Genomic DNA, 15764 nt, shown 5'->3' on the forward strand with positions numbered 1-15764 from the left:
TCCCCGGTGTCGTCACCGTGTCCATTCCCACCGTCCACCCATCACCGGGGCACGGGAGGGGAAACTGAGGCAGCAGGAGAGGACAGGCCGGGTCCCCAGGCAGCATCCCGGCTCAGGGACGGAGCCAGCTCGGCCCCGCTGGAGGCCACGGAGGGGAACTGCGGTAACCACCTGCCAATCAACGCAATGGCGCTAATTAGCAGTTGGCAAGGCTCCCATCCTCGTTAATTAGCGATAACGAGGCTTTATCTCCAGGCCAGATCCAGCGGAGCGGGGAAGGAGCCCTGCGTTCCCCGGAGCTGGGCAGGAGCCCGGTGCCCTGAGCCATCGCTCCGGCCCCACACGGACGACCAGCCGCAGGCGTTAAAATGCTCGATTTTATTTAAAATAGCACTTAAAGAGGGGAAAAAGGGTGGGGGGGGCGAAGGGCAGTTGCATATAAAAATAAAGAGGGGTGGCCAGAGCCGGGGGTGCCCCCAACCCCTCTGGCTGCCCCCACAAGAGCCCGACGCCCCCAGGGCCATGGCTTGGACCCCGGGGCCGTGGCGTCCCGGCAGGACCCGGTCACCAAAGGGGACACCGGCCGCGGTGAGCATCTCCCCCTCCCCGGCAAAAAAAGCTACGGTGCAAACGCACCCTGAGACCCGTATGAAGACGAAGAGGGGAGACAGCGACCCGGGGGGGTTCCCCACCCCACCTTCCTTCATGTCCTTGGTATCGGAAGAGATTTTGCATGGAGCAGCCGGGTCCGGGGCCGGTCCCCGGCTCTCAGGGACCACGGAGTGGCCGTCAGCAGGAGCTGGTCTGGAGGTTGGCCTCGTTGAGCAGCGAGGCGATGGAGGAGGGTCCGTAGGCGCTGTCGAACTCCTCGTCCGAGCTGAGCTGGTCGTCTTGCAGGGAGGAATCGGCGGCCGAGCGGGCGGCTTTGCGCCTGGGGAGGAAGAAGAGGGGTCAGCTGGGGTGGTCCCTCACCTGGGGACGGGGCTGGGACCCCCCTCCAGGCCAGTATCCCCTACCAAGCCTCCTTCTCCAGCGCCTTGATGCGGTTCTGGAGCTGCTCGTTGAGCTCGTGCTGCTCCTCCAGGTCCCTCTGCGCCTTCTTGCGGGCTCCCTCCAGCCGCTCGATCTCCTCCTCCGCCTCGTCCACTTGACGCTTCAGGGCCTTCACCCGCAGGCTCAGCTGCAGGGAGAGGGAGCAATTCCCATGGGAATTCCCCGCCGGTGCGGGACAAGCACCCCCAGGGGTCCCGAAGCCCCTCAGCATCTCCGGGGGGCTGCCATTTGCCACCCACCTGGTCCTTCTGGTCGCTGACGTGCTGCCGCTCGTCATCGATCTGGATAGTCAGCTCCTTCACCTTCCTCTCCAGCTTGCGGTTGGAGGACAGCAGGACGCTCTTCTCCCTGCGGAGAAGCAAGGGGTGGGTGGGTGGGCGAGCCGGCGAGGCCGAAGGCACCCCCCCCACCCCGTCTCGAGGCCAGGGAGTGGGGGGGCGTCCCGGTGGCCTGTACCTCTCCTCCGCCTGCAGCCGGTCCTGCAGCTCCTCCACCCGCGCCTCCAGCTGCGAGACGTTGCTGCTGGGCTTCTGCAGCCCCTCCGAGCTGGCCAGGCGGCTCTTCAGCTCCTTGTTCTGCGGGGAGGGGGGAAAAAAAAATACCCCCAAAATACCCCGTCACCCCCGGCGGGGCTCCCAGCCCGCCAGGAAAGGCTCAGAGCCCTCCCTTACGTAAAGCCCGGCGGTGAGTCAGGGCCCCGAAACCCTTTCCCAAGGAGGAGATGTTAACGAGCTGGGTTATATAACGGCAATTAGCCGCGTTGGCACCAGCCGGGGCACGAGGCAAGGCCGGGATGTGCCGGGCACCGACCGGGTGCGAGACGTGACACCCATCATCCCCCGGCTCCCCCGTTCCTGCTCTTAAACACCTTCGTTGGCCAAAAAAAAAAAAAAAAAAAAAAAAATTCCCCCAAAGCACCAGAAAAACCCGCTTTTCTCCCCGTCCCGCTCGGTGGCGGCGGCGCCCCAACCTTCGTCAACCAGGCAGCGGTAACGACGGCGGTAACGAGGCCCCGGGGCGTCAGCAGTAGGAGCCCCGTGTTTTTCTTGGCAGCCCTAATTCCGCAGCGGGAACAAGAACAGCTCGGGGAGCTCAGTTCCCATTGATCCGCCTCGTTAAGAGGGGTTGGGTAACGAAGGGTTCGGAGCGCAAGCCCGGGCAGGCTGGCGGGGAGCCGCGAGGAAAAGGGGCGGGGGGCGGGAATCCCATGGGAATGCCACCCCGGGGAGATGCCGGAGGGCTCCGGGAATGCTCCGGCCAGGGACGGGGCCTGGGGAGGAGAAGGTGGAACATTTTTCCGGCAGGAAAAACTCCTCGGGAGCAGGGTCCCTCCCCCAGGGATGCTCTAGAGGAGCGGGGCCACACCGAGACGTGTCCCCCCGTGGGACAAGGGGTCCCTCCGGCTGTCCCCAGGGATCCGTCCCCTCCGTGGCTGAGCCGTACCTGCCTCTCCAGCGAGACCTTGTCGCACTCCAGGTCCTGCCGGCTGGAGCGTTCCTGCAGCAGCTCTGCCCGCAGCTGGTCGATCTGGGGACAAGGACACGCCGCGGGTTGGGGTTTTTTTTTGCCGCCATCCTTCACCGCGGCGAGAGATGGGGGCCAGCCAGGTGGCCACGGCGCTGCAGAGCACGGGTGGACTCGGTGCACCCAAGAGTCCCAGGGCACGCAGCCGGCGTTGGTGGCACCAAAAATCCCCCGGCGAGAGGATTTTCGGTTCCTTCCTAAACTAGTTTCCGCCATCCTGGCGGGCGGCCCGGAGACGAGGGCTGCAGTTTTCCACCGGAGGGTTTAAACTGGTTGGACTGGGATGGAGGGACCCAGGCTGCGCCCCCGGCTCTGCCTGGCACCGCCGGGCACGACGTGCCGGGGGGTTTTGATCCCTCGGTGGAGCGAACCCAGAACCGCCCCGGGGGCCTCTTTCCCTCCGAGCAAGGCGCGATTTTATTTTAAAGCGAAGGAAATGGGAGTTTATATAAAAACATGGCTTGGATTTTACTCAAACAGCCCAAAAGCGGGTCGGGGCGGTGCTGAGCACAACCCCCAGCTGCCGTTTCATGCACATCCCGGCTCCGGTGCTCCAGACACGGCCGGGATTCAGGGGAAAAGTCTCCCCTGGAATGTGCCCATTTCCCAGATGAGAAAAAATGGGAAACCCACTCCTTTTACCAGCTCCCCGCAGCCCGAGGGGCAGGAATCCCCCTTCCAAGCCCAAGGCTGGACCCCGGTGGGGTGGGAGGGGGTCGGGCTGTGAGCGGAGGAGCTCCCAATCCCGGCAAAACCCGGTGCCGGCGGATCCCGGGAGGCTGAGCCCAGGCTCCGGCTCTGAAGGTAATTAGCGGGTGGGTTCCCAGGGAGGGGAGAGCCCGGAGACCGGCGTCATTTAAACCCCAACTTCCTGCACAAACACAAACCTCACCCTATAATTTAGGGGATTTCTTTTTGTTTTGGTTTTTTTTTTCGGTTTTTTTTTTTTTTTTTTTTGGGGCCAAGCTCCTATCATTGCCGTTCGCGCCCGAACCAGCTTTTCAGACACCGTCACCTCCATTGCATTTAGGGTGACGGAGGCTGCTCATTAACGACTTGTTAATGGCGTATTAACTCCGGTGACCAGTTGCACCCCAGGACCTGCTTTGCCGGAGCCAGAGGGGGGGGCTCTGCCCCGGCCCCAGCTGGGTTCGGGGTGGTGGGGGGGCTCCTCCTGCCCTACCTGGTCTCTGCTCCGGTTGACCCTCTCCGTCAGCAGCTCCACCGTGGTCCTCTCCTCGTCCAGCTCCACCTCCAGGCGCTTGGACTTCTCCTGTGAGGAGAAAGGGGAGCAGGAGGGTCAGCGGGAGCCTGGGGGTCCCCCAAGGGCTTGGAGCATCCAGCTGAGAGGCTGCAGGATGCTCCGGTAATGCTTCCACCCCAGCAAAACCCAGCCTGGGGGGCTCCGAGGCAGCCCGGGGGGGCGCTCTGAGGCAGCCTGGGGGGGCAGGAGAAGGGAGATGCTGAGATACGAGACACGGAATCTGATGCCGTGTGGACCCCCGTGCACCCACCGCCCCATCAGGGGGAAAATAACCCATAAAAGCAACATCCCGGGGCACGCCGAGCCGTGGGGCAGCGCCGGACGGAGCCCAGACAATTGGGCTGCGCTGGTAATTAATAAATGATAATATTAGGAATAGAATTCCTCCCCCCGCCAGCGCTGCCGGGCTGTGCATCTCCTCTCCCCCAGCGGCGGCGGGACGGAGGATGCCTGGGCCGGCTCTGCCCCTTGCTGTCAGCACCCAGCACTGCAGGGGCTGGGGGGGAGCGGGTATTTTTTTTGGGGTGGGGGTGTTAGGGCGGTGCTCCCCACCTCCAGCGCCTTGACGTGCCGGGAGCGATCGTCCTGGGAGCGCTTCTTGGTGTCCATCTCCTGCTCCAGGTTGTGGAGGCGCTGGAGAAGCACCTCCTTATCCAGCTGCGTGCTCTCCCGCTCCGCCTGGCTCTCCTGCAGCGCCTGCTTCAGCCGGGAGACCTGCGGCGCCAGGAGTGGGGGGGGAAAAAAAGATGTCCGCAAGCAAGACGTGGCCCTGGGCACCCCAGGGAGGGACGGAGAGGACATTGTGGGGACCCCCGACCCCCAAACCCTGGTCCCACCTCGTCCTGCAGCCGCCCCATGCTGAACTGCATCTTCTCCACCTCCGCGCCCCGATCCTTGGCTTGTTTTTGGGAGTCCGTGATCTCCTTCCGCGACTTCTCCTTGAACTCCTCCAGCTGCGACCTCAGGGTGGCCAGCGAGCTGTGGGACTCCTCCGTCATCTGCTCCAGCTGCGGCGGAGCGGGGACGGGTCAGGAGCTGGGGACCGGCCCGTGCCCCCCGTCCTTGCTGATGGGACCCCAGGTGGGAGAAGGTACCCGTGGGCAGAGGGCTGGGGGGGATATTTCTGCCCCCCCTGGGCTCGGGAGCATCGTGGCGAGGGGTGCCAGCCCTGCCAGAGCTCTGGACGGAGCTGCTTGGGGACGGGTAGGGGACAAAATGACCCTGGGACACCAGGGGATGCTGATCCCTAAGGACAGCGTGGTTTTACGGAGTCTCCAGGGACACCAGGGCAGGATCGGTCCCAACCAGCTCCGCAGGGAAACCGGATCCGTGCTTAAAGTCCCCCGAACCCAGACAGGGGAGATCCCCATCCCGTGGACACAGAGAGCGGGTGTCGCGGCACACGATGTCCCATGGGATGGGGGTCCCAGGGGTGGAAGCAGCCCCGGAGACACCCGGGCGCCCCAACCTCTTTGTTCAGCTTCTCGGTGGTGCGATCGAGCAGGCGCTTCTGCTCCTCCAGCTCGCTCTTGGCGCGCTTGAGCTGCTCCTTCTGCCGCTGCTCCTCCTGGAAGGAGGCGCTCAGCTCCTGGTGCTCCTGGTTCAGCCGGGCCAAGCCGCGCTGAGCCTCCTCCAGCCGCGTCTCCAGCGACCGCTTGGCCATCAGCAGCTCCTGCTCCCGCTCCGTGGCTTCTCCCAGCGACTCCTCCATCTGCCGGCGCTCTGCCTGCGGGGAGGGAGCTCCTCAAGGCTCCGTCCCTCGGCAGGGGAACGGCTCAGGGCAGCTGGGGAACGGCCGCAGCTCCCGTACCTCCAGTTTGGTGACCTTCTCCTTGAGCCGTGCCTGGGAGCCCTCCCAGTTCTCGCCCAAGCGCTCGTACTCCTTCAGCTGCGTCTCCATCCCCAGGACCTTCCTCCTCAGGTCGTCGTTCTGGTCCTGCACCTCCCGCAGGCTGGACTCCACCGTCTTCCTCGCCTGCTCCGAGGCCTCCCGCGCGCTCTCCAGGGACGCCTTCGCCTGCAACGTCCCCACGGCACGGGGTGGACGCGGGTCCAGCCACGGAACGGAGCCGGGGGGAGGGGGTCTTGGGGGGGCAATTTGGGCTTGCATCCCTGGGGATGGCTGGACGGCAACCCCCTTCCTTCCCCTGGTCCCCAGGCTCACCTCGGTGGCCTCATCCCGCTCCTCCCGGAGCTGCTGCAGGTCCCGGCGGTACCGCTCCAGCTCCTCGTCCCGGCTGGTGGCCTCCTCCTTCATGGCGCCCTTCAGCGTCGCCAGTTCCTGCTCCCGCTCCCGCAGCCGCTCCTCCCGGCTCTGCTTCTCTGCCGACAGCTCCCGCTGCGCCTCCCGCGCCTCCCGCAGCTCCTGGGACGGAGGGGACAGGGTGGGGGTGTCGGGGACCCTCGGTGCTTGACGGGGTTCCCGCCAGCATCTCCTCCCTCGTCACCCACCTTCCTGAGCGCCTCCAGCTCGCCGGGGTCCACGGCGCTGCTCCGTGCCTGGTCGGCGTCCTCCCGGGCGGCGTTGAAGCGTTCCTGCAGCTCCCGCAGCTCCTCCTCAAACTCCTCCCGCTCCAGCTTCACCTGCAGCAGCCTGCAGAGGGGCAGGGTGAGGCCACCCCAACCTGTCCCCGTGTCCCCCCCGGCCCCATCCCACAACCCCCTCCCCAGCGCGCCCAGAGAGCGGCACCTGCCTCGGCCACCACCTTCCTCCCCACGTGCCCAGGGGAGGAAGAGGAAGGGCAGCCCCATCCCAGCTCCGGACCCATTTTAACAGGGTTTGGAATAAAGATGCTGGATGGCGGCCAGCATCCGGACCTCCCCAAAAGCCGCTCGTGCCTCGGGCTGAGCCGCAGCCCCGGCGCTTACTCCTGCTTGGTGGCACGGAGCTCGTCCTTGTTCTTCTGGAACATGTCCTGCCAGTGCCCCGTCTCCTCCGCGCTCTCCTCCAGCTCCCGCTGCAGGTTCCTCACCACCGTGTTGATCTTCTGCCGCTCCGACTCCAGGCTGGCCTGATCCTGGAGCCAGGCATTGAGCCCTCGCACCCTCGTGGGATGCCCCAGCGACGCCAAGTTCCTGCCCCGGTTAATGCCCCCCTCCCCCCCCCCGCAAACCAGCCCAGGGAACCCATGCAGGGACCCGGGGAGCCCCCAAATCTCCACAAACCATCTCCACCCCCCCCTTAGCATCTCCATCCCGGGACAGCAAGAGCCGGGACAGAGGGATGCTCCGAGGGGGCAGGACACAAAGCCCGTTCCCATCTCGGGACCATTTAAAGGGGGAATTCCAGGGCACCGACTCCAAGCGAAGACCCTTCCCGGCCCCAGCCAGCAGATCCCCAATCCCTCCCCGCGGCCGGACCTGCGACATGCCCTCCATGCTGCGCCGCAGCTGCTCCATGTCGCTCTGGTACTGCTGCCGGACGCGGTCCAGCTCCTTGTCGTGGCTGGCCACCTCCTCCTTGAGGGCTCCCTTCAGGGCCGTCAGCTCCCGCTCCCGCAGCCGCAGCTGCTCCTCCTGCCGCTGTTTGGAGCTCAGCGCCTCCTCCAGCTCCTCCCTGGTCTCCAGCAGCTCCTGGGCGAAGGGGACAGCCCGGCTGGGTGGCGGCCAAGGGGCGCAGGGGGATGCTCACACAAACACCCCCCACCCCGCTGCGATCGTCACCATACCTTGTACAAGGCATCGCCGTCCGGGGATGCGCCGGAGCCCTTGCGCAGGCGGTCGAGCTCTCGGTTGGTGGCCAGTAGCTGCTCCTCGCAGTGGCCCAGCCGCGACTCCGCCTGCTCCTTGGCTGTTCTCACCTCGCTCAGCCTGGAGGGGGGGCGGGGGGAGGCACGGGGACCCGTCACAGCCTGGCAGGGACCCCCTGTCCCCTCGGGACCCGGCCACATCCGCACCCCGAAGGGCCGGGGCTGCAGCGCCCACCCACCAGCACCTACAAGGTGGGCGGCTCGTCCCGGCACGGCGAAGGGGACGGGGAGAACGGGGTGACAGCCACCCACCCTGCGCTCCCCCAGCCCTCTTTGCGTCTCCAAATGCCCCCCCGCCACCCTCCATCAGCCCACCCTCCACCAGCGGCTCTTACTCTTGCAAACTCCTCTGCAGCTCCTGGGTTTTCTTCTCCAGTGCCCCCCGCAGCCGCTGGCTCTCCCCCTCCGCCTCCCGCAGCCGGGACTCCAGGGCCCGAGTGGAGCCGCTCCTGCCCGGCTCCCGGCTCAGCTCCAGCTTCTGCCGGAGCTGCAGGAGAGGGGACACCGCTCACGTCCCCTCCCGGGGGCACAGCGGCCAAGGACCGCAGCAATGGACCCCGTTCCCCCCTCCCCAGCATCCCCCCCCACCCCAGCTCCGGCGTGGGAAGAGACCCCCAAGACACCCCCAGCGGGGTGTAAAACAGCGGGGATGGGAAGGAGCTCAGCACCCCCGAGACACCCCCAGAGGGGCGTAAAACAGACCAGGAGAAAATTCAGTCTCCCCTGGGCACCCAAGTGAAGGGGCTCAGAGCAGGGACCCGCTGCACTTCCCCCCCCCCCCGCCGGCCAGGGATATCGACTGCGGTCCCACGTCCCCCCCAAACCCCCCCAACCCCCCTAACCTTCTGCCTGGCTTCACCTTGGTCTCCTCGTCCAGCTTCTCCTGCAGCTCCTCCACCTTCCTGGCCAGGTCTCTGTGCTGGGGCTGGGAACACGCCGCGTCCTTGGCAGGTGCCTGGAGAGACCCCCCAGGCTCAGTTGGTGGGTTCAGGGCACCACAGCCCCTGCCCCCCCGGGGGGGCTTGGGGTCTCCCCCCAAGCAGGGGGGCCCCTTTCTCACCGCCAGCTCCTGCATCTTCTCCAGCAGCTGGGCAGTTTTCCTCTTCAGGGAGATTTCGCTCTCGTTGCTCCTGTGGGGGTCAGAGCAGGGGGGATAGGTTTGGGGACCGGGGGGGACAGCCAAGCCCAGGGTGTGGGGACACCCCCACCGCTTGGCTGCTCGCTCCCCCAAAATCCTGAGCACCCGTTGGCCACCGAGGCACCCCCAAACCACCCCACAGCATCCCAGCCACAGCCTCGGGGGCTTTGGGAAAGGGGCAGGGAGCGATGGGGGCATTTTCGGGGCGTGGGGGGTGGGTGTGGGTGTTTGGGGGGCTCACCCCTCCTTCAGGATGCTGTAGATGAACTCCTTGGGGTGCTCGCTGCTGCCGGGCTGGGCGACCTCCCGCTGGTCCCGCAGCAGGTCCGGGGTGGATTTGAGCTGCTTTAAGGGATAAAAAAAGCTCAGCTCCGGCAAGGACACGAGTCGTGTCCCCCCCCCACTCGCTCCCCCAGCTCCTGCCGCTCGCCTGGGTGTCCCCCCTCGGTTAAGGGGCTTGTGACCCCTGTGATCCCCCCGCCCCAGGTACCTGCAGCTCTGCCCGGGCTTTGCTCTGCAGCCGCTCGGCCGTGGGCTCCTCCGTGCCCCGGTTCGCCCGCTGGCTCCTCGTCCCCCCATCCTCCGTCCCCCCGGCTCTGCTGGGCCGGCTCAGGCTGCCGGTGGGCACCGAGGGGCGAAGTCCATCGTCCCGGGCACCGCTCAGCTCCCGGGCATCCGGCGCCTCTCGACGGGGGACGCGGCCGTCCAGGCTCTGGGATCGTTTCCTCTCCTCCGAGGGAATCCGTCCCCTCCGGGCCGCCCGCCCTCGCTGCTGCACCTTCCCGTCGAACTTGCTGATGAGCGAATCCACCGAGGAGAGGGGTTTGGTGTCCACGTCGCTGCCACCCGCCGCCGCCTCCGTGTCCGAGGAGGGTTCCTTGGCCACGGCTCTCCAGCCGGCGGCTTTGCTCCGCTCCGGCCCGATGCTCAACATGCTGCTGCTTTTGCCGCCGGCCATAGCCCGGTGCTGCCGGCCACCGCCGGCCCGGGGAGCCCCGGTGGCGAAGGGCTCGTCATCGGGGGTGCTGAGCAGGTCCCCGTGGGACTGCGTCCTCCGCAGCTCCTCTCCCGGCAGCCGCTTGCCCGGGGGAGGTTTGGGATCGTGGCGGGAGGTCACCGAGACGCCGCCGGTCTCCTCGTCCGAGGTGCTGTGGGACGAGCCGTGTCGGGGCGGTCGCCCCACGTAAGGGTTTTCCGGCAGGTCCGAGTCAGAGCTGACGGAGCCGGGGGGCCGGGGGCCGGCAGGAGGGTTGGGGTAGGAGCCGTCGCTCTTGATCTGCACCCCGAAGGAGTCGCCGCCCTTCTCCCCGCTGTTGAGGACCACGAAGGGCTGCCCGGCGATGCCCTGCACCCGCACGGCCACCCCGTAGGAGCCGGGCTTGCCCCGCGCCTTGGGGGGTCTCCGTGGCTCCTGCAGGTCGTTGATGAAGCGGATCTGGACGCCGTAGTCCACGGGGTTCTGCTTCTCCGCCGTCGCCGCGCCGGCCGGCCACTCCATCCCCGGGTCTCAGCACCGCGGTCCTGGGGGGGGCAGGGGGGAGAGAGAGGGGACAGAGTCACCCCGGGATGGGAGGGACGGCGCTCGGCGAGGGTCCGGCTGCCAGAGGACACCCAGTGCCAGCGCTGCAGTGTCCCCAGGACAGGGACAAGTCTCGCTGTCACCGGCATCACCGGGGAGAGCAAACCCCCCCTCCACCTCCCCAAAGCCGGTGGCCGGACCCTCACCGCGGCTGCTGCCAGCTGGACCCCGGGGAGGCGGAGGGTGTGTGTGTGGGGGGGGGTGTGGGGGCAGAGATCCCTGCAGATCCCAGCAGATCCCGGATCCCAGCCGCAGCCGGGCTCGGCTCCCGGAGCCTCCCAGGCGCCTGCGGAAGGAACGCCGCAGCCTGGCTGCATCCCTCAGCATCCCCCCCCCAGCGCCGGGGGCAGCCGCCCGCGTCCCGTGGGGAGGGGACAGAGATGAGCAGTGACATATTGGGAACAGCGTGATGGAGCCCTCCCCCTCGGCACCGGGGGCCAACACCGGCCGGGGGGACCGGGGCAGGGGGGACGCAGCGGGGGAGATGGGGGGCAGCACCCCTATAGGCACCTGGGGGGGGGTGGGGGTGGGTGTTACGGGATGGAAAAGCCCCACACCAGCCCCCGAGCCCCTCGGCATCGTGTTTTCACACACACACACACACACACACCCCCCGGGAGCAGCGGGGGCTCCTCTCTCTGCTGGAAATAAAGTGGATGCCGGGAGGGATGCGGGGTGCCGAGAGCTCGGCTTGCACCCGTGGCCACAGGGGGCGAGGGGGGTCCCAGGGGACCCCTGAGCCAGGCAGGGGGACGCTTAAACGCACCCTGCGCGTGGAGAAAAACAACAACAAAAAAACCCCAAAGGCAAAACCCCACGCTTTCAGCTCAAATCCAGACATCCCCCCCAAAGCTGCCCCAGCCCGGAGCGGGGAGTGGGCAGGGATGGAGCCGGGGGGGATGCCCAGTGTCCCCCCTGCCCTGGCATAGCCCCGAGCCCACATCGCCCCCTGTACCCCCCTCCCCGAGGAAGACGTCGGAGCCGGACCCCCCCTCGCCATGGGACGGTGGAGAGACAGTGTCTGGAGTCAGGGTGAGCCCAGGGGGGGGGTCTCCCCTATCGCCCCCCATCCCAGCCCGGGGGGATGCTGGCAGCAGCGGGCAGGGGACCGGTGAGTTACGTCCCGGGAGCTGCGGAGGGGATGGGAGAAGAGCCCCCCCGCCCCCCTCTCTCCTGAGCTCGTTATCTCTGCCCGGTGTCCAGCTAATGAGATCAGCAACAGACACCAGCCTCTATAAATACACCCCGAGCCCAGCGCCCGCAGCGAGAGCCCCTAAAGCCAATCCCATCTCTCCCGTCCCCCCCCACCGGGCGCCGCAGAGTCCCTTCTGGAGGGGGGGGGGTCGGGAGGAGCAGGACGGCCACCAACCTGCGGCAGCCGAACCCGGGAGAGGGAACCACCTTCGGCAGCAAAATTCAGAATTTTCCACGGCCGCCAGCGTCCAAAGTGCGGCCGGTGACGAGGGCTCGGCCCCGACGGCTCTCGGGGCCGGGGGGGGGGGGGGGGGGAAATTGCCAACCGTGGGGGCAGCGCCCGCCTTGGGGAGACCTTTGGATGGGCGGCGAGAGGCGGCAGGGCATCGCGGTGGCATTGCCAAGAAGGGGGGTGGGTGGGGGGGAAGGGGCTCGCCGAGCAAAGCACCGGCCGTGCCAGCATCCCCGCCGCCGGCAAAGGACGCGGCTCTGCCCTGGCACCGGCCGGCGAGCAGGTGGCGGGGACCGGCAGGGGACGGATAGGGTTGGGGACATCGCCGGGCTCAAGCGCAGCCTGGCACAGGATGGCACCGGGAAGAGGAGCAACCGCTCTTCCCGAGGGACCACCCGCCCAGGATACGCAGCTTCGCTGCCGGCTTTTGGGGGGGTGGGTGGTGGTGGGGCTCCGGTGGAGTTTGGGTCGGGGGGGGGGGGGGAGGCAGGTGAGCGGGGCCAGGCCCGGTAATTCTCCCAGGAATGTCTCCCTCCTTCCTGGAAGGGCTCCAGCTCGAGGAGAAAGGGCTGGAGCCGGATCACATTCCTGCGTGGGAGAGCAACACCCAGCCCCGGGCTGGAAACGCGGGAGGGGATTCCGCTGGAAACCGCAGGGAAGGAGCCTGGAAGCGGGAGGAGGGATGGAAAATCGGGGCTAAAAAAAAATAATCGGTTATTGTCCGCAGGGAGTGTGCGTGTGATGCTCCAACACACCTCATCCCTGCTCCGGGTCGGTGGTACCGAGCCATGGGGGTCCCACACCCGGCCGAGGTGCTGGTGGTGGTGGGGTGTCTCTCGGGTGGGGGGGGGGTGGGGGTCGGGCACCCCCGGCACGGCGCTGCCGGCGATGGCGGGCGGCCAGTCGCGCTCACCCGCACCGGCGGCACAATGAGCCCTTTGTGCCCGGGGACCTTAACCCAGAAAAGTTGTTTTTGCAATTGGCAGGCGGCGCTGGAAAAGGGCTCCCGCGCCCGGCGGGGCTCTGCCGCCCCGGCTCCCCACCCCCCGCCCCGGAACAACCCCCCCCCCCCCTCCACACACACACCCCCCCACACCCCCCCCCCGGCTCCCCAACACCTGAGAGGGGACGGCCATGGCCGGTCGGGCCGAGCATCCTCCATCAAGGTCAGACGGGTAACTCGACCGCGGGCAACCGGGACCCCGGCGAGGAGCCGGCAGCGTTTTGCGGTGAAGCCGGAGCCCACCCCCGAGACATCCCCCCCCCAGGGTCCGGACCGAGCCGGTCACATCCCCGTCCCCCCCCCCCCCGAAAACGGGGAGCGAAAAAACCTGTGGATTAATTACCCCAAAGCGCTCGGTGCGGGGACCCCCGGCACGGGGAAAGGGGCCGGCGGAGATGCCCAAACCCGGCATCTCTCCCCCCAAAACGCGGCACCTGTTTTTTGGCTCCCGGTGCCGTTTGGGCTGTTTCCACCCAGGATTTCCACCCACCCCCCCCCCCCAAAAAAAAAACCTGGCTCACCTGCCGGGCCGCTCGCTCAGCCCTGTTTGTGCCGAGCCCGGGTTTCGCCCGGGGACAAAGTCCGGGGTCGATCTCCGGTGCCGGCCGTGCCCGTCACCCCGCACGGCGGGGACCGCAGGCTATTCCTGCTCTCTCCCGCAAAGTCCGGGACCCCCCCACCCCAAAACCCCGATAAACACACACACACACACCCCCCCGGGCCGAGCCGCAGGCACCGCGTTTCGGAGGAACCCGAAACCAGGGCACCTGCGTCACGCAACAGGGACGGGCTCGCGGTGACGCCGGCCGGCATCGTGCCAAGGGCTGGGAGAGGGGTGTCCATGGGGGAGAGGGGTCACCCCGCGGGCGACGTGTGTGTCCCCCCACCCCCAGGGAGCTGATAAGGACCGAATTCCTTCATCCCAACCCGGCCGCGGGCAGCGCCCTGGGGTTAATCATCAACCCAGAGACTGGAAAATCCCCTTCCCGGCCTCCTCCCGGGGGGGGGTGTGGAAGGGTGGGGGGGTTTGGAAGCTGAAAGCCCCCGTACCCCGTAACCGAACCCCGCTATCCATCCTCTCACCGCGGCGCCCCAGGGACCACCGGCACCGCAGGAGTCACGCCGTACGGTGAACACCGGCTTCCGAAGGAGTGGAAAACTGAATTATTTTCATCCACACGCTCCCGGGGATCAATATTTCCCGGGGGGGTGTGTGGGGGGGAACTGCTGGGGAGCGAGGAAGAGCCCCCGGGACGTAACAAGCCAACAGGTCCCCAGCTGCTCTGGTTGCACCCCAAACCGGAGGGACACACACACACCCCCCTCCGCCCCCCTGTTGGAGAAGGCAAACAGGAGCTCACAACGTCAAACCGACCCCCCCCCGGGGGGATGGAAACACCTCGGGGGGGGGAAACGGGAAACAGCTCGGAAGGGATGGAAACACCTCGGGGGGGGAGCAGCAGCTCCCAACCCCTCGAAAGGGGGTGATGGGGGGGGGGGTGGGGGGGGTGGGGATGCTGGGGGTGCCGCAGCCACGATGCAGCGGGGGAGGGGGGGGCTCGGTCCCTTGTCCCCGGGGCCGGAGATGGAAACCCAGCCCGATTCCAAACCCGCCGGACTGGTCGGGGTGGTGGGGGGAGCCCCCGAGCAAAACCGCAACCGCCCTCCCCGGGAAGGGCCTTGCGGGGGCCGGGGGGGGTGGTGGGGGGGGTGGCGAGACCCGGTGCATCCAGCGGGGACGGAGCGGGAGATCGGGTCCGGAGGCAGCGGGGAAGGCACCCAGAGCCCTAGATAGAGATATATATATATTTTTTTTTTTTTCTTTCTTTCTTATTTAAAGAGGCTGCTAAAAATACGGCGCCGGGAGGCCGGGAAGTAGGGCAGCGCCCGGGGGGGGGCGTGGGGGGGCGGTGGGACCACAGCATCACGGAGGGGACGCAGCCGCCGCAGCCCCAAAGGGTTTCACCCCCCCCCCGCCATGGGATGTGACACCCCCGCGGTCCCGGCCAGAGCAGGCAGCGCTTGATTAACTCCGTGCTAATGAGGAGAAGGGGCGAGGGCCGCCCCTACGGGGAGGGACCCCTCCCCAAAGGAGAAGAGCACCTCCCGGAACAGCTTCCATAGGGGAATCCCATAGGGAAGGGACAGTGCCATAGGGGTGGGTAAGGGGCGATAGGGGATAGCAGACCCCCGAGGGAGGGGGAGGAACAGGGACAAACCCCCCCCCCCCCTCACTGGGGGAGCAGCTCCCCATAGGATCCGCTATAGGGCTGGCCGCACCCTGGGGGGAAGAGCCCCTATAAGTCCTGCTATAGGTTGGGCACATGCCAAGGACAAGGGGCCCCCATAGAGCCAGCCCCTACAGCATCTTCTATAGGGCAAGGGTCCCCCCCCAAAGGAAAGCCCCTACAGCCCCTATAGGTTCCGCCATAGGGCAGGGCACGGCCCAGGAAGGAGAGCCCATACGGCCCCGACTCCTATAGGCTCTGCCATAGGGCAGGGCACGCTCCAGGAAGGACAACACCTACAGCGCCAGCGCCTATGGGCTGAGCCGTGGGGCAGGGCACACGCCAAGGACAACAGCCCCTATAAGCTCTGCCATGGGGCAGGACACACCCCGGGGAGGGCAGCACCCACAGACCCAGCCCCTATAGGCTCTGCCATAGGGCACGACCTGCTCCCGGCCCCGCAGCCCCTATGGCCCCGGCCCCTATAGGCTCCGCCGTGGGGCAGGGCACCCTCCTGGCACCACGGCCCCTATAGGCTCCACCGTGGGGCAGGGCACCCTCCTGGCACCACGGCCCCTATGGCCCCGGCCCCTATAGGCTCCGCCGTGGGGCAGGGCACCCTCCTGGCACCACAGCCCCTATGGCCCCGGCCCCTATAGGCTCCGCCGTGGGGCAGGGCACCCTCCTGGAACCACGGCCCCTATGGCCCCGGCCCCTATAGGCTCTGCTATGGGGCTGGGCACCCTCCCGGCCCCTATGCCCCCTATAGTCCCAGTCCTTCCCCCCCCGCACTCACCGCC

The 15764-nt window shown here is 67.4% G+C and overlaps 1 protein-coding gene across 1 annotated transcript; it reads right to left on the minus strand.

Moving 5' to 3' along the window:
• Positions 1-365: 365 nt before the first annotated feature.
• CGN (cingulin) lies at positions 366-10226 on the minus strand. The gene is made up of 20 exons (XM_074164420.1): positions 9219-10226; positions 8970-9073; positions 8651-8720; positions 8450-8545; positions 7926-8077; positions 7510-7651; positions 7202-7414; positions 6710-6858; positions 6293-6434; positions 6006-6206; positions 5652-5858; positions 5310-5567; positions 4678-4848; positions 4394-4555; positions 3761-3850; positions 2497-2580; positions 1510-1628; positions 1293-1401; positions 1017-1180; positions 366-931 (listed from the first exon to the last, which is right to left on the minus strand). The coding sequence occupies exons 1-20, from the start codon at positions 10224-10226 to the stop codon at positions 790-792; spliced, it is 3783 nt and encodes a 1260-aa protein (XP_074020521.1). The 3' UTR covers positions 366-789.
• Positions 10227-15764: the final 5538 nt, after the last annotated feature.

This window comes from Numenius arquata, chromosome 27 (assembly GCF_964106895.1).
Source record: "Numenius arquata chromosome 27, bNumArq3.hap1.1, whole genome shotgun sequence".
Lineage (NCBI taxonomy): Eukaryota > Metazoa > Chordata > Aves > Charadriiformes > Scolopacidae > Numenius > Numenius arquata.

Bases quoted from the DNA above. Each gene is read 5' to 3' on its own strand.
- CGN (XM_074164420.1), bottom strand. From the start codon at position 10,226: ATGGAGTGGCCGGCCGGCGCGGCGACGGCGGAGAAGCAGAACCCCGTG. The intron at 6,207-6,292 runs GTGGGTGACGAG...CCTCCGTCCCAG, and splicing joins AGCTGGAGGCGCTCAGGAAG to GAGCTGCGGGAGGCGCGGGA. The intron at 1,181-1,292 runs GTGGGTGGCAAA...CTCTCCCTGCAG, and splicing joins TCAGCGACCAGAAGGACCAG to CTGAGCCTGCGGGTGAAGGC.